This window comes from Hemitrygon akajei, chromosome 2 (assembly GCF_048418815.1).
Source record: "Hemitrygon akajei chromosome 2, sHemAka1.3, whole genome shotgun sequence".
In the NCBI taxonomy this organism is placed as follows: Eukaryota; Metazoa; Chordata; class Chondrichthyes; order Myliobatiformes; family Dasyatidae; genus Hemitrygon; species Hemitrygon akajei.
This window is the reverse complement of record NC_133125.1, coordinates 178,801,690-178,820,616: the sequence shown is the minus strand read 5'-3', so window position 1 is coordinate 178,820,616 and position 18,927 is coordinate 178,801,690. Positions and strand designations below refer to the sequence as shown.

The 18,927-nt window shown below is 42.6% G+C and overlaps 1 protein-coding gene across 1 annotated transcript in view; it reads left to right on the top strand.

The window, feature by feature from the left end:
• LOC140721489 (uncharacterized) overlaps positions 1-18,695 on the top strand; it is a 126,233-nt gene extending 107,538 nt beyond the window's left edge. The window contains exon 13 of the mRNA XM_073036310.1: positions 18,265-18,695. Within this exon, the coding sequence (XP_072892411.1) occupies positions 18,265-18,695 (431 nt within the window). The remainder of the gene's footprint in view (positions 1-18,264) is intronic.
• The last annotated feature ends 232 nt before the right edge of the window (positions 18,696-18,927 follow it).

The following is an 18,927-nucleotide window of genomic DNA, read 5'->3' as shown; positions in this document are numbered from 1 at the left end:
ATCTCTCCAAGGAAATTGCAGTTCATTTTAAAAGAAAAATCACCTCCCCCCCCTACTCTGTGTCCCTGAGACATGAGGGATGAAATTACCCTGTATTTTTGCCCAGTTGTGGAGTGGTGTTTCACAGTGACACCACTGCTGGAACGATTCCGGAGTCACCTCTAACCTGGCCTCAGAGATGGTACTTGAGGGTAAAATGTCTCAACTCAATTGTGTTACACACATTATGTTGTCAAAGGTGATGTGACTCGTGATGTAGAGGTGAGGAGTGAGGGACCACTCCTCACTGCACACACGTGGCTCCTCCATGGGGAGAGTTAAATGCACCAAGTTTCTGAGAGTGCACATAACAGATGATCTCACATCATCCCTCATCACCACCTCTTTGGATAAGAAAGCAGAGCAGCATCTCCATTCCCTGAGGAGATTGTGTCTAACCCCCACCCCCATCCCCCATGATAACCAGTTTTTACAGGACCCCAATCGAGAGTGTCCTGACCGGCTGCATCTCTGTCTGGTACGGGAATTGCAAGGCATCTGACCACAAACCCAACAAAGGATCACAAGTGTTGCTGAGAGGATCACTGGGGTCTCTCTCACCCAGTAGATATATTTATCAGGAGTGTTACATACACGGGGCACTTAGCATTGTCAGTGATCCCTCCCATCTGTCCAGTAATCTATTTGATCCCCTACCATCAGGCAGGAGATACTGTAGCATTAGGACAAGAACTGTTAGGATGAGAAACAGTTTCTTCACCCAGGCTGTAAAACTATTGAACTTCCTGCCACCACCCAGGTCTCATCGTGTATGGAGCACCAGTAGTGTTATACTGTTTACTTTTCAGTTGTATTATATATGCACCTTGTTATTGGTTAATTTATTTGTGGTGATATTACTCTGTGTTATGCACATGAGTTACATGTACTGTGTTGTGAACATTAATCCAGAGGAAAGTGGTCTCATTTGATGGTATACGTGTATACGGTTGAATGACAATAACTTGAAAGTTGCTCATTAATCCTGATGAAGGGGAGGTGAGAAAGTGGTAAAGCCCCTCCTCATGACATGGATTTTAGCAAAGTTTTGTTAAAGTTCCTCATGGCGTACTCAAGAAACTAAATGTCCACGGGATCCAAGAAAAGATGGTGTTGGAATAAAAATTGGTTGAGAGGGAGGAAGCAAACAGTGAGGATCAATGGGAGTTTCAGTGTCTGGAGGGCCATGTGTGGTGAGTTAAGCAGGGATCAGTAACAGGTCCCTTGTTGTTTAAGGTTCATGTCAATGATTTGAACTTGAATTGAGGAACACGATCAGGAAGTTTCCTGTTGATCACAATATCAGCAGTTTGGTTGACAGTGAAGAAGAAAGGTCTGGGTCACAGGAAGATATCACCGGTCTCCTTGGATACACAAACGAGGAAATGGAATTCAGTCTGGAAATGTTTACAGCAGTGCTTTTGGAGAGGGCAAACTAGGCAAAGGAACAAACAGTAAACAGAAGACTAAGGCATGGAGAGGAACTGACAACTCTCAATGTTCATGGGCACAGATCCCAGAAAGATGGGTTGCTAGGTTACCTGGTTTCTGTCAATCGCAGTAGCATAAGTGTGGTAGACTTGATGAGGATGTGGAGAGAAATGGTTTCAAGTGGAAGTAATCAGGAATGGACAGCTGAGTGAACTGGCATAGATGGGCTGAATGGCCTCCTTCCATGTGGTAAGGAAAGTGGGGTCTTGCCTTTTGTTTTGTGCACAGAGCTGGTGATGGGAGATGTGAAAGGGTGAGGAACAATACCTGAGGAGAGGGAACTATTAGCAATGGCATTAACATTGGAACCAGGAGAGGAGGTTGGTGATGAACAGGATCTAACAGAAGGAGGGTTGAGCATGAAAAAGAAATAGATAGAATCCAGACTCAATGCAATTTCAACACCAGGGCATCGAGGGACATTTGGGAGGGTTGGTCCAGTGGCAAAGGGAAGTAGGGAAACTACAGGGGCAGATGCACAGTCTGAATCCCAGCCATTCATGGGTTCAGTGGACATTGTTAGAATATTTCAGCATGGTGAATTGTGGAAACTGTGGTGAATTAGGGGTTCTCTTTGCGTTTCTGCATCGTCTTTGAATAAACAATTGGTGAAGGAGAGCAGGACCTGATGATGCTGAATAGGGTGCAGCCAGATCTGACGATGGGCGTTTAAAGCCATTTTTCACTGAGGACACACCCACACTTGCATCTCTCATTTGAGGGAGTGCAGATGGAGGCTCCACCACAGCAAGCACTCAGATGAGGGATTAATGTAGGTTTTCACAAATAAAATGAAGTGAGGCATTTTATGTTTAATGAAACCCATAACACATTTTATTGAACTCCCAAACCAACACACAAAAACGTGCTAAAATTCTTTACATAATTATGTCATCTCGTCAGACCAGCCTCTTAAAGTGAAACCCCAACTCAATGTCGATGGTTCTGAATTATGTACATTTCTGCCAATCACGTTACCCTACACAGGCCCCTCTGGGATTAACTAAAACCAGCATTGTGAGCCTGTCTGAAGCTCGGATCAGCAGCCCGGCTCGGGTCCTGTGCTCGTCCAGAGGTGATGGCAGGGGCATGGCAGTGGAATACTCCAAATCTCGGTGGGCTGGTTTAAGGTGATCTTCTGAAATATGTTCAGGTTTATCCCTCTTATCAATGATAAAAGTCTTTTCCCTCCGTTCCAAAATACAGAATGGGCCATCGTAAGGGGGCCTAAGGGGATGTTGGTGTGCATCATGGCGGACAAAAACAAACGAGGTGGAAAATAGGTCAACAGGAACACGAATGAATTATTTTGTAGCCTGGGAAAAATACGCAGTCAGGACAACGAATACCTTTTCAGGTCTTTAATTCCTTAATCTATTTCAGATATTATAATGCAGAAAGAGGCATCAAAATAATAAAAAAATGAATTTAAAGAAATGCACACGTCCTGCTGTTACAATCTCAGCTTAACTTCGGTCCACACACTTGTGTGTCAACTAGTTACATATGCAGTATGAAAATAAATTAAACAAAATATACAAAACCAATGCAGTAGTGGCAATTCAAAAAAAAACAATACAAACAACATTACAGCCCACCAACCCTGTACACTGTAGACAACATCAAAAATATGAATAAGTACATCTCACCTTCACTGAGACGTACACTCACTTTGGCACACACCTGCTTAACTTCCAAACACATACAGGCTGGACCCTGAAACGAATTCTCCTCACTCGTGGTACTTCGCATAACCACGCCATCCTGTGCCGATACCTTACTCGCGAAAATCTGGGAAAAACAGCTCCCAGCATTCGATGTTTGTCTTTGCAGAACATTGTAACTCTTCTTTCCACTCCACACGTGCATAATGACGTCACTGTTTTCTCTTAAAGACACAGGCAGCTATTTTAGTGTTACCAGGGTGAATGCACAAATACACTTTTAACAATAAAAAATAATACTTAACAGTCACCTGGTTATATTCTTCCCTGCAAACAGGTAAGCATCCTCGATTACTCACTCACTGCAAAGGTATTTTTAACCTCTTTTACTGCTTCTCTGAATGGAACTGAACCTCGACCGGCCAGTATCTGTGACACTGCTGCAGGACTTATGGAGGCCACATCTCGGACTGACCTTGGTTCGTGATGTTGGTTAGAGTGCTGTCCAGCATTTACTCTTTCACTCCTGTGGGATACGACAACAGGAGGGCCACCAACATCTGACCCTGTATCATCAGTCACAGGCGCTACAGTCTCAGTTCCAGACATTTTTACAGTTCCAGAAGATATGCTGTCAAGGCTGGAGTCAAGATTCTGTACACCCTGTTCTGACACATCTTCTACCAATATCACATCATTCTCTAAATCATCAGAATCTGATTCATGTCCCGGGAACATGAGTTTATAGTCTCCTTTGAGGAGCTGGGGTGGGAAGGTTCTCACAGGGCCTGATGTCCACCCTGTTCACCCTCCTGATAGGCTTTCCCTCCAAAGGTTCCACAGTGGTCAGAATGCAACCTCTCAGGAACACCGTACTTCATAAACCATTCGCTCAAGAGCACCTTTGCTGTGGTATCCGCCTTTTGATCCTGAGTTGGGAATGCTTGGGTGTATTTTGTAAAAAGGTCTGGGACTACTCAGACATTCTCGAGCCCATCAGCTGTCGGTTCAAACACAGTGAAATCTACAACAACAACTCTGAGCGGCCGAGAAGCAATAAGTGATTTCATGGGGAAACAGATCTTAAGGTGAGGCATCTTAGTTAACACACAATGTGGACAATTTTTGATCCACCATGCCACATCCTCGTGCATGTCCACCCAAAAACATCTGCTTCTCAACAAGTGTGGAGTAGGCTCTATGCCTTGATGCCCCATAGAGTCATGTACATACCCAAACACTTTACTCCTCAGGCTGGTAGGTAGCAGAAACTGATAACACTCCCCATGCTTCTCATCCTCAACTACACAACACAGTAACTCCTTACACTCCCTGATCAATACGTGGGAGCGGGAACTCTCATCAGTACACGGGAGTGGGAATGCATCATTATCAGTCTTAAGATTCAGTCTCCGATAATCTACACAGTCGTATGCTGCCATCAGTCTCCACTATGAACGGGTGTGTGAAATCGGCAGAGCTGAGGATGGGTGAAATGGCTAGTTTCTCTTTGAGCAAGTCAAAGGCAGTTTGACATTCTTCTGTCCAAGACTGTTTTAACAGCTGGTTTGTTTTACTCGGACTCCCTGCATTAAAACACAAATTCACTACATCATGCAGCGGACCTGCAATCTTTGAGAATCCCTGAATGAGCCGTCGATAAGAACTGCAAACGCTGATAAATGATCTTCAGTCTTTGATTGCAGATGGTACTGGCCATTGTGGAACAGCCGAGACCTTCTCGGGATCTGTGTCTATCCCTTTGGTTGATGTCTCATGTCCTAAGATCTTAACCTCTCACTGCAGAAAATGACATTTTTCGAATTTCACCTTCAGACCAGTTTCCTTGAGGTGCTGAAGCACAGTGTCAAGCCTCTCCAAGTGTCCCTGGAAAGTCTGTGAATGCATCAGAATATCATCCAGGTACACAAGCATAATTTGGAAGACTCAGTGATTCATGGTTGCCTGCACGAGTCTTTGAAAAGTCACCGGCCCATTGCAGACCCAAATGGCATGTGAAGATATATAGAGCAAACGGGGACGAAAAGCAGTCTGATGCCTATCACGCTCCTCTAACACTACTTGGTGGTAACCACTCGTGAGGTCTATTGTTGAGAAAGATTGCGCTCTCCACAGAGCATCAAGATTCTCATCAATACGGGGGACCCGGGAACGTGTCCTATTTGGTCTTGAGATTCAGTCTCCGATAATCTACACACAGTCTTATGCTACCATCAGCCTTCTGTACCAACACTACAGGTGAGGCATACACACTATTGCTCTCCTGAATCACACCCTTCTTCAACAACTTTGAGCTTTGCTCTTTCACTTCACTGTACTGATTGGGCGGAACATGACAGTGTGGCTGTGAGATGGGCTCGTCAAGAATTAACTGAATTTCATGCTTGACCTTGTCAGTGTACCCAAGGTCTTCATCTTCATCTGCAAAGATATCCAGGTACTTAGCCAGTAAAACTCTGAGCTGAGCTTGTTGTTCTTCACTACCCCAATGTCGAGCTTGTCTAGAATTGACTTTAACTTGTGGTTACTACCCTCCTCCTTTACACCAACAGTCACTTGTTCAATGCCAGCTGAGATCCGCTGAAATCTTACAGCACATTGCTGATCACTATCTACACATTCTAACTTTGACAGTATACCCAGCCAGGTCTTTGTGAGAGCCATACATCCTCTTGAGAGAGGTTTAAAACCTGTACTGGTACAGTACGACTACGAGAGTCAACGAGCATGGGAATAACTACAAGACCACCCAGTAGAGGGGTGTGAAGTAGCTCAGGTAACATCATATGGTCACACCCAGCATCTCCAGTGGCCTTCCTAGCCACAATGGTAACTACAGATTCAGCAGGTATGTGCTCAGTATCTTTTCCTGATACTCGGACGACGGCTTTCTTTTCAGTAGTTCACATCTGCACTTTCTGGAAATCATCTCTCCAGTCAGAATCCAACTTTCCTTCTAGAGTCGTGTCAAATCCTGCGTAGACAAGTTGTCTACATTGGCTTATAATGTTCATGCCTACAATGCATGGGACGGGTTGTTCAGTTTTAACAGGATCCCTGAATTCTAGAAAGCCACAATTAGATCAGACCTCCCATCTTTCTCAGCATCCCCTGTAAATGGAGCGATGTGTCTTTCCCTTGGAATGTATACATAGGAAATTCTGCTTAATTTATCAACAGTTGCCATGGTTTCCTCGTGTTGACCAGGCATCTCTCTAATTTGTTCATTGAAATCAGGTTCAGTTTGCTCATCCTCTGAATGTAACATTATGAAAACTCAAGTCCTTAAAAAGTCTCTGTGACAAGCCTGGAAAAGGGGTTGCTGACATCTCCTGCAGAAAACACGATGACTTCACGGCCGCAGTTGCTCTGGATCACCGTCACAGTTCTACATCCTGGCTTCAGTCCCTGATGTCCCAACCCGGCATCAAGACTCTACCATGGTCTCCACGTGACACCGTCTCATGGGAACGACTGTCCTGTCCTTCACCACTACCCTATTATGTATTGTATATTGTACTGCATACAAACATCAAAAACCCTCTAAACTGGCTTGGAATTACCCCACTGCTGCTACCAAATTTTGCAGCCTGGGAAGAATACACACTCAGAACAACAGATACTTTTTCAAGTCTTTAATTCCTTCATCTGTTTGAGATATTTTAATGCAGAAAGGAACTACCAAAAGCTTAACTTCGGTCCACACACTTGTGTGTCAACTAGTTACAAATGCAGTATGAAAATAAATAAAACAAAATATACAAAACCAATACGGTAGTGGCAATTCTAAAAAAACAATACAAACAGTATTAGAATCCCACCAACCTGTACCTTGTACACAACATCAAAAATATTAATAAATACATCTTATCTTAACTCAGATCTATATTCACTTTGGCACACACCTGCTTAACTTCCAAACACATACAGGCTGGACCCTGAAACGAATTCTCCTCACTCGTGGTACTTCGCATAACCACGCCATCCTGTGCCGATACCTTACTCGCGAAAATCTGGGAAAAACAGCTCCCAGCATTCGATGTTTGTCTTTGCAGAACATTGTAACTCTTCTTTCCACTCCACACGTGCATAATGACGTCACTGTTTTCTCTTAAAGACACAGGCAGCTATTTTAGTGTTACCAGGGTGAATGCACAAATACACTTTTAACAATAAAAAATAATACTTAACAGTCACCTGGTTATATTCTTCCCTGCAAACAGGTAAGCATCCTCGATTACTCACTCACTGCAAAGGTATTTTTAACCTCTTTTACTGCTTCTCTGAATGGAACTGAACCTCGACCGGCCAGTATCTGTGACACTGCTGCAGGACTTATGGAGGCCACATCTCGGACTGACCTTGGTTCGTGATGTTGGTTAGAGTGCTGTCCAGCATTTACTCTTTCACTCCTGTGGGATACGACAACAGGAGGGCCACCAACATCTGACCCTGTATCATCAGTCACAGGCGCTACAGTCTCAGTTCCAGACATTTTTACAGTTCCAGAAGATATGCTGTCAAGGCTGGAGTCAAGATTCTGTACACCCTGTTCTGACACATCTTCTACCAATATCACATCATTCTCTAAATCATCAGAATCTGATTCATGTCCCGGGAACATGAGTTTATAGTCTCCTTTGAGGAGCTGGGGTGGGAAGGTTCTCACAGGGCCTGATGTCCACCCTGTTCACCCTCCTGATAGGCTTTCCCTCCAAAGGTTCCACAGTGGTCAGAATGCAACCTCTCAGGAACACCGTACTTCATAAACCATTCGCTCAAGAGCACCTTTGCTGTGGTATCCGCCTTTTGATCCTGAGTTGGGAATGCTTGGGTGTATTTTGTAAAAAGGTCTGGGACTACTCAGACATTCTCGAGCCCATCAGCTGTCGGTTCAAACACAGTGAAATCTACAACAACAACTCTGAGCGGCCGAGAAGCAATAAGTGATTTCATGGGGAAACAGATCTTAAGGTGAGGCATCTTAGTTAACACACAATGTGGACAATTTTTGATCCACCATGCCACATCCTCGTGCATGTCCACCCAAAAACATCTGCTTCTCAACAAGTGTGGAGTAGGCTCTATGCCTTGATGCCCCATAGAGTCATGTACATACCCAAACACTTTACTCCTCAGGCTGGTAGGTAGCAGAAACTGATAACACTCCCCATGCTTCTCATCCTCAACTACACAACACAGTAACTCCTTACACTCCCTGATCAATACGTGGGAGCGGGAACTCTCATCAGTACACGGGAGTGGGAATGCATCATTATCAGTCTTAAGATTCAGTCTCCGATAATCTACACAGTCGTATGCTGCCATCAGTCTCCACTATGAACGGGTGTGTGAAATCGGCAGAGCTGAGGATGGGTGAAATGGCTAGTTTCTCTTTGAGCAAGTCAAAGGCAGTTTGACATTCTTCTGTCCAAGACTGTTTTAACAGCTGGTTTGTTTTACTCGGACTCCCTGCATTAAAACACAAATTCACTACATCATGCAGCGGACCTGCAATCTTTGAGAATCCCTGAATGAGCCGTCGATAAGAACTGCAAACGCTGATAAATGATCTTCAGTCTTTGATTGCAGATGGTACTGGCCATTGTGGAACAGCCGAGACCTTCTCGGGATCTGTGTCTATCCCTTTGGTTGATGTCTCATGTCCTAAGATCTTAACCTCTCACTGCAGAAAATGACATTTTTCGAATTTCACCTTCAGACCAGTTTCCTTGAGGTGCTGAAGCACAGTGTCAAGCCTCTCCAAGTGTCCCTGGAAAGTCTGTGAATGCATCAGAATATCATCCAGGTACACAAGCATAATTTGGAAGACTCAGTGATTCATGGTTGCCTGCACGAGTCTTTGAAAAGTCACCGGCCCATTGCAGACCCAAATGGCATGTGAAGATATATAGAGCAAACGGGGACGAAAAGCAGTCTGATGCCTATCACGCTCCTCTAACACTACTTGGTGGTAACCACTCGTGAGGTCTATTGTTGAGAAAGATTGCGCTCTCCACAGAGCATCAAGATTCTCATCAATACGGGGGACCCGGGAACGTGTCCTATTTGGTCTTGAGATTCAGTCTCCGATAATCTACACACAGTCTTATGCTACCATCAGCCTTCTGTACCAACACTACAGGTGAGGCATACACACTATTGCTCTCCTGAATCACACCCTTCTTCAACAACTTTGAGCTTTGCTCTTTCACTTCACTGTACTGATTGGGCGGAACATGACAGTGTGGCTGTGAGATGGGCTCGTCAAGAATTAACTGAATTTCATGCTTGACCTTGTCAGTGTACCCAAGGTCTTCATCTTCATCTGCAAAGATATCCAGGTACTTAGCCAGTAAAACTCTGAGCTGAGCTTGTTGTTCTTCACTACCCCAATGTCGAGCTTGTCTAGAATTGACTTTAACTTGTGGTTACTACCCTCCTCCTTTACACCAACAGTCACTTGTTCAATGCCAGCTGAGATCCGCTGAAATCTTACAGCACATTGCTGATCACTATCTACACATTCTAACTTTGACAGTATACCCAGCCAGGTCTTTGTGAGAGCCATACATCCTCTTGAGAGAGGTTTAAAACCTGTACTGGTACAGTACGACTACGAGAGTCAACGAGCATGGGAATAACTACAAGACCACCCAGTAGAGGGGTGTGAAGTAGCTCAGGTAACATCATATGGTCACACCCAGCATCTCCAGTGGCCTTCCTAGCCACAATGGTAACTACAGATTCAGCAGGTATGTGCTCAGTATCTTTTCCTGATACTCGGACGACGGCTTTCTTTTCAGTAGTTCACATCTGCACTTTCTGGAAATCATCTCTCCAGTCAGAATCCAACTTTCCTTCTAGAGTCGTGTCAAATCCTGCGTAGACAAGTTGTCTACATTGGCTTATAATGTTCATGCCTACAATGCATGGGACGGGTTGTTCAGTTTTAACAGGATCCCTGAATTCTAGAAAGCCACAATTAGATCAGACCTCCCATCTTTCTCAGCATCCCCTGTAAATGGAGCGATGTGTCTTTCCCTTGGAATGTATACATAGGAAATTCTGCTTAATTTATCAACAGTTGCCATTGTTTCCTCGTGTTGACCAGGCATCTCTCTAATTTGTTCATTGAAATCAGGTTCAGTTTGCTCATCCTCTGAATGTAACATTATGAAAACTCAAGTCCTTAAAAAGTCTCTGTGACAAGCCTGGAAAAGGGGTTGCTGACATCTCCTGCAGAAAACACGATGACTTCACGGCCGCAGTTGCTCTGGATCACCGTCACAGTTCTACATCCTGGCTTCAGTCCCTGATGTCCCAACCCGGCATCAAGACTCTACCATGGTCTCCACGTGACACCGTCTCATGGGAACGACTGTCCTGTCCTTCACCACTACCCTATTATGTATTGTATATTGTACTGCATACAAACATCAAAAACCCTCTAAACTGGCTTGGAATTACCCCACTGCTGCTACCAAATTTTGCAGCCTGGGAAGAATACACACTCAGAACAACAGATACTTTTTCAAGTCTTTAATTCCTTCATCTGTTTGAGATATTTTAATGCAGAAAGGAACTACCAAAAGCTTAACTTCGGTCCACACACTTGTGTGTCAACTAGTTACAAATGCAGTATGAAAATAAATAAAACAAAATATACAAAACCAATACGGTAGTGGCAATTCTAAAAAAACAATACAAACAGTATTAGAATCCCACCAACCTGTACCTTGTACACAACATCAAAAATATTAATAAATACATCTTATCTTAACTCAGATCTATATTCACTTTGGCACACAAGTGCTTAACTTCCAAACACATACAGGCTAGAAGAGCCTTTCTCAAACTTGTTGCTCTGAAGGAATCCCTGAATTAATTTTTAGGTCTCAGGGATCTCCTGATAAAAATTATTATATCTACAGCTCACGGTACATTAGTGTGATCAGTAAGTTCTAGATATAATAATCCAAAAGTAATTGCCAATGCTCTTTTGAGTAGAGAATGAATTCTTCGCCAAATGTTCTTGAAAAAAACAGGCAGTTAAGCTTAGCTTACCATTCTTTTTTTATCACTAATATTTATTGCAACACCAACAAATTACATTCAATACAAACAGTTGCCGATTACATTTTGACTGTATAACCCAGCCACCCCCAACCTTCATTCCCACCCCCCCACCCCTCTCTCTCCCCCCCTCCCCTCCACCAACCAACTGAATAGCAGTGCATACACAGACAGAGCATTCCTATTTTAACAGAAGATCTTTTAAGTTAGATATCAAATCTGTCCACATTAAGATTGTGTTTGGTCGTGCATCATTTACTCTTGCTGATGATAATTCCAGATACAAAATGTCCAAAAAGCTCTGAAGCCAGTGAGTATATGAAATATCATGGGGAGGTTTCCAACGCTGGACTACCATCTTCTTAGCTGCAGTCAGGCCTGCCAGCCAGATTTTGCGTGTCTTTTTCCGTAAGTGAAAGATGGGAGTCATCATTTAGAAGATGTACAGCGGGGTCCATTGGTAATTATACCCCCGTTAGTTCTGTAAGAGTACTGATAACCTTCCCCCACAAACCAAAAGCCCCTGGATATTCCCATACAACATGTACAAAAGAGCTAGCGGTTCCGTGGAGGGCAAAATGAGCAACATGGGTCAGGAACCAGTCCCATTTGATGTCTAATTCTCGGTTATAGATATGCTCTATGACAAAATTTCAAGTGGATATGCCGATGATTTGGGTTTTTCGAAGCACTGGCAGCATTATCCCAAATCGCATCCCAGTCTAAGTCTTGTCCCAATTCAAATATGTCCCTATCCCAGGCTTTCATTTCTGATGTGGGCATATAATTCTGGGAGTATAATTCTGTCTTGGAGCACTCTGTATCCAACAATGTTGTTCCTTTAAATCTGACCCCAGGGAACCCCGTAGGCTTTACAAGCTGATCTTACTCTGAAGTAGAAGAAAAGAGAGTGTTTATCAATGTTATATCGAGATACCAGTTCTTGGAAGCTATGGATAGTACTTGCCCCATTAATATCTTGAATAGTAGTAATACCTTTATCCTCCCAAGTTCTGTTAGTGAATGGTTCCCCTCAGATAGAAAATGATTATTGTTCCATAATGGAGATGATTTGCACCATACGCTTTTAAATTTTAGTAATTTTTCTGCTGCTCTAAACACTTGTAGCATATGGGTTAAAATTGGACCATAATACAAATCACATTTTTTGGTAGACATACCTATAAGGAGAAAGTCCTTCAATCTTATTGGTGCTATTAGCTCTTGCTCTATATTTTTCCATGACGAAACTTTATCCTCCTCCATCCAATAGCTAAGACTTTTTAGTACAAATGCCCAGTGATACAGTTTAAAATTTGGACATGCCAATCCCCCATCCAGCTTTCTGAATTGTAGAGCTGACCACTTTATATTGGGTCATTTACCGTTCCAAACATAGCATCGTAGTAAATAGTCCAGTTTTTGCCAATATCCTGCTGGAGGTGCAAGTGGGATCATTGAGCTGATAAAATTAATGCGGGGTAGGATGTTCATTTTAATGACCGATATACGGGCTGGGACTGATGCTGGCAGGTGTCTCCATCTATTAATATCTTCTTCTATTTTTTTCAAAATTAAAGAGTAATTTGTTTTAGCCACAGACGATAGGGAAGTATTAACTTTAATACCCAAGTAGGGGACCTCATTTGTAACCTTAATCTGGGGAGGGAGAGACATCTTACTTTTATCTGTATTAATCAACATCAGTGCTGATTTTGACAAATTAACTTTGTATCCTGAAAGAAATCCAAATTGCTCCAGTGTTTTTCAAACATAGGGGAGAGTTTGTTGAACATTTGCCATATAAACCAGTGTGTTATCTGCGTAAAGTGATATCGAATGTGATGTTGTACCTATTGTAATAGGTGAGATCTCAGGAGAGTTTCTAATTAAATGTGCAAGCAATTCAATAGATTTAGTAAAAATTAAAGGAGACAGAGGGTGCCCTTGTCGTGTGCCTCATCCTATGTCAAATAACTCTGAGAAACTTCCTCCCACACACACCCAGGCTGAAGGATTAGCATACAGTGTTAGAATAATATCGATAAATTTATTGCCGAACTTAAATTCTTTTCAAACTTTCCAAAGATATGGCCATTCAAGGCGATGGAAAGCTTTTTCAGCAACAAGAAATCGCAGGCCCCAGGCAGGCGGGATTTTATGTGTTGCACTCAGTATGTGTAAGAGCCGGCGAATATTATCAAATATCCCCGATAAAGCCCGTTTGATCTGGGCTAATTATTTTCCCAACTACTGTCTCAAGTCTACTGGCTAAGACTTTGGAAAATATCTTGAGGTCGGCATTTATCAAGGAGATTGGACGGTGATTGGCACACTCCAAGGGGTCCTTACCGGGCTTAGGTATAACTGTGATCAGGGCTGTGTTTAGATCTCTATGGAAAGCGCCATTTCCAATAGCATAATTTAATGTTTCTAACCATACTGGTCCAAGAATATCCCAAAGTGCTCGGTAGAGTTCCACAGGTATGCCGACTTTACCTGGCGTACGGCCTTGATTTGTAGCTTTGACTGCTTTAAGTAGCTCATCCAGTGTAATAGGAGAGTCTAGAGTTTTGGTGTCCTCTAATGACAATGTAGGGGGGGTCTAATCCACTAAAAAATTCTGTGAAGTCATTCTCAGAAGGAACTGAGCCACTTGTATACAGTTCTTTAAAGTAATTCTCGAATGTCTTGTCTACTTCCTCTGTTGAAGATACTACTCCACGTTTAGCACATCTAATTGCTGGTATAGACCTTTTAGCTTCCTGTTGTTTGAGCGTTAGTGCCAAAAGATGGCTCAGTCTGCTGCCTTCTGCATAATACTTATGTTTGGTTATATGGGTCATATATTCTGCCCTGCTTCTTAATAAATCATTTAATTCTGCTTGTTTTATTTTGAGCTGGTTTTCTTTCATTATGGTGTATCTCCTTTTGAGATCATTCTCCAAAACCTTATATTGTTCTTCTGGGGTGGAAATCTTTTGAAGCTGGCTTTTATTTAGGTGCGAACTGAACCATATTGCGTTATTTCGTAAGGAACCCTCGATGGAGGCCCAAATCACTGTCATATCTGAGACACTTTTTATTTAAATTTATATATTCCGTCAATTTTGTTCTCAGTTGTGTTAGAAATTTGTCGTATTTTAGAAGTTTGGCGTTAAACCTCTACCTAGTAACCTTATTTTTAATTCTGCCATAATTAAAGTAGATATGACTGGGTTGTGATCAGATAGATGTCTGGACAAAAATTCTATTGAGTGTACCAAAGGCAGCAAACCGGAGGATATAAGAACGTAATTTATCCGAGAGAAAGTTTTATGTCTTGTGGAGAAGAAGGTACAGTCTTTAGCAGATGGATTATGCACCCTCCACACATCAGTTAGATTTAAATCCATTAGAAAAAGGTTAAGTGCTTTGGAAGCAGATTCTTGAGAGCTTGATATAGTTGAAGATTTATCGAAGTTATTGTTGACCAAAGCATTCATGTCCGAACCAGCATATAGTTGGTAGTCACTTAACTTCAGTAATTGTGAGGTAATTGTGGGGAAAAATTCAGCCTCGAATATAGTTGGGGCATATAGGCTAATGAATGCAACTTTTTTACCCTGAATGGATGTACAGCAAAAAGCTAGACGTCCTTCATTGTCGGCGCCAGTCCTTTCAATTGATACATTAACACTACGTCTCATTAACATCATAACTCTCTTCATACGAGTACCATCAGCTGATGCCACAACGGGTTTATAAGAGCGGTTTTGAACCCTGAGAATGTCATTAGGTTTAAGATGTATTTCCTGTAACATCGCGATATCTATTTTCTTTCTGCGTAAGAAATCTAAAACCTTTGAAGGCTTGTAGGGAGAGTTTCATCCCCTAACATTAAATGACACAATAGTAAGATTTTCTAATTTATCTGTGTTGCTCATCTTCCCCTGGATCTGTTGTTGTGAGTTGGTGGTGGAGCCCTTGAGTTACCCCTTCCCACCCCCCTTCCCCCTCCCATGCAACCCTTTACTTTGTAACATCTGTGAGTGTCACTTAGCAATGTCAGACACTGAACATTAACCGCCCCTCTCGAGCACCAACACATTAGAAAGGCAAAGCGGTTCTCATAGACAATCATATAAAAGAAACAAGAAAAAAATACCTGGTCAAATCCGTTAACCTATATAATTAAAACCATTCCCGTCTCAAATATAGTACAACACATAGTCAAAACCCCAACGGCTCTCTTGTGGGAGACCGTCACTTAGCGATGATGCCAGTGATGTCCAGGAACATAAACAACTCTACTGGAGACATAACCTGAAATGAACTTGTACAACTGAAGTTATTCAGAACACACTGCTGTTTTCAGCTTCATTCTTGATGAGGTATGACATTTGGGTGTGTTAAATATCACCTTAGAAAGTAAAAAATAAAACGTACATTCTAGGCAGACTTACATCACCTTACCATGTTATCCTTGTACTAACAAGTTACCTGAGTCATTACATTAAAACTCTTACCTGCAATACTCAGAAACAAACTGGCCCCTAATTAATGAAATACAAAAGTGCATCGAATGACTTTCCAATAAAAGAATAACTTCACACCTAGGATGTTAACTTGCCCATGCCTGTTAGATTGTGCATACAGGCTAGTCCGAGCTCTTAATGCAGTCCCATCTCCTCCTGAGGGGCGTGTGGACTTTGCCCAGGGTCTTCTTCCACCAAGTCGTTTAGCTTCTTTCGCACCTTAGTCACCTCCGCGAGACAGGAGTTAGTAACTTTCTCATTTTTGTGTAAGCTAACCTGAATGTCGTCTGTTTTGTTGAAGACCGTGCTAATTTTTTAGCATGAATGTCTGCTTGCTCCTTTAACGACCGGAGAATGTTGCCATTCTCTGCCATATGCTTCTGTATGGGGTCGAGAGCCTTTTCCATCAACTCCTTTAGCAGGTGGGCTACCGTTTCTTGCAGCAATTCCATCTCCGTTGCCATTGTTTGCTTAATTGGCATAGCTGTTTCCTCGGATGAATCACTAGCTTGGTGTCGTCTGCTGGAATCTCGTTTCTTTTTTTGAATTTGGACCTTTTTTTGAGGTCATGTCTTTAGTTAGATCTTTCTCCAACTCAACCTTGTAATAGGACCGTCTATGAGCCCTAAAGAATGTGAAAAAGGAGAGTTATATGTCAGTGCTCAGTGCTGTGCTGCCATCTTGCCTCGTGCCTCACCGGAAGTCTTAGCTTACCATTCTTCAAATTAATCTCTTCCTTTCCCTTTCTTATGAATTTTAAAATTTATAATGCAAACATAACAAATTTCTGTTAAATAACTGACTTAAGTTAGAAAACTGACTTAATGCTCAGTAAATTTAATTGAAATAAAGGTTGTAAATTGATTTTAATTAATGCTACTTACAACATGAAAATTTATTGACTACATTGAATAGTAAAGTTACTAAAAGCTGTAAGCCAATGCAATATGAATAAAAATATAGCCTAAGACACAATTTTATACAAGACTTTGAAGAAACATTTTCTTACTAAGTGACATGATCAGGCTCAAATATAGGCCTGGCATGTGAAACCTGTGCTTGTTTTTTGCTGCACAAAAAAAATTTGAGATAAGCGCACACAGATTTCACCTTGAGCAGAAATGAAACAATCTCTATTCTTGCTTGTGTTGCTTGTTAAACAAGAGAAAGCTTGCTGACACATGTAAGAAGTTGAAAACTGCAGCAAAATGTTCATTGCTTTCCAATGAATGGCAGGATACTCTTCTTCCACAGAAATCCAGAACTTGTCTAGGGGCAGGTCAGTAAATCCCATCTTGAGTGCACGATCAGACGGCATCTCACAAAGTTCCTCCTCTTCTCTCAAAGTCAAGTTCTCAGGCTGAGCAGAAGATTCAGAGAAAGGGTCCCTCACCCAGTCATACACTTGTGTTGAAAGGGAGGAAAAACGCTGTTCAATTTTGTTCTGCAGTTATTCCAGGGGGTTTTCAATAAGACTCGAGACTTTCTGATCCTTGCTCACTCTCAAGCCCAAGCAGCATTGGAAACATTTCAGGATTTCCTTTTGCAACATGATTTTCCCAAAGATTCAGTTCCTTTTAAATCCAAGAGTTTTGTCAGTTGAAGTCAAAACATTTTCTCCAGCACCCTGCAGAGACTTGTTCACTGGTTCATATGATGAAAAGTGTCTGCTAAGTAGGCTAGTTTCTGCAGACATTCTTCATTATCAAAGCACTCAGTAAAACCTGGCCTACTATTTTCCTGCAAGTACTCCTGCAATTCCCCTTTCAGCTCAGACATCGTGTTGAGAACTCTTCCTCTGCTCAGCCCCCAGATTTCTGTATGTGGAGGAGATTAGTGTGCTTTGTCCAGGTTTTCACACTTTTTTAAACATTGTCAAGTAAATTGGTCTTTGTTTAATAAAGTCAACCATTTCTGAAGCATCATCCAGAACTTTTTCATTTCATCTCCAAGAGTTTTTGACATCAGCACCTCTCTGTGAAGAAAGCAGTGTGTTGTGACACCATCAGGATTTTCTTTTTTACAAGAGAAATGAAACCTCTCATGGAGCCATCGAGGGGCAGCATCAGTACAGATGCCAACATGGTTCCTCCAAGACAGACATTTTGTTCCCAGATATGAAGACAAAACATTAAATATATCTTGGCCTTTGCTTGTTTTGGACAGCTCTTTACAACAGAAAAAGTTTTCTTGAATTTCACCATCATTTGCAAATTTTACAAGTGCTACAACATGACAGTTATTGGTCAAATCTGTTGACTCATCACCCGGGATAGAGAAGCTGTTGTTTTTCACTTTGTCACACAAAACCTCTTCAGCATCATGTGACGTGTCATCAACACATTGACTTATCGAACTGTTTGAGGGTGGCCGCCTTCTTGCCCGAACAAAATCCATGTCAGAGCTCATTCTCGAGTTACAATTTATGGACAACTGTGCTCGTCTCACGCACACAGAGGACATGCTACAGGCTGCAGTCACTCAGTTCACCAAGGCTGCGAGGGCTTTGGGGTTAATGGTCAGTCTGAAGAAAACAATGATCCTCCATCAGAAGCCCCCTGGTGGGGTTTACAACCCATCTCGGATCATCATTGTTGACCACCGTCTCACCACGTTCACCTACCTGAGCAGTGTCAGATCCAATGACGCTACGGTAGTAAGGGACGTTGACGATCGACTTGCCAGAGGTAGCAGTGCCTTCAGATGCCTCCAGAAACGTGTGGAAGAACACCAGCTGAGTCTGTCCACAAAAATCCAGGTGTACAGGGCTGCCGTCATCACAACACTGCTATACGGCTCCGAAGCCTGGGCCTTGTACCGCAAGCAAATCCAGTTGCTCAAGTACTTCCATCAGTGCTGCCTCTGCTCCATCGTGGGTATCAGCTGACCGGATCGTGTCTCCAACAGTGAGGTCCCGGAGAAGCTCAACGTCCAAGCATTGAAGCCACTTTGCTGCTCAGGCAGCTCTGCTGGCCAGGACACGTCTCACATGGACAACTCCAGGTTACCGAAAGCTGTACTCTACAGAGAACTCTCTCAGGGAAAGAGAGATCACCGTGTCCTGCACAAGAGGTACAAAGACCTCCGTGTAATACAGCACTCACCAATTATCAGCCTAT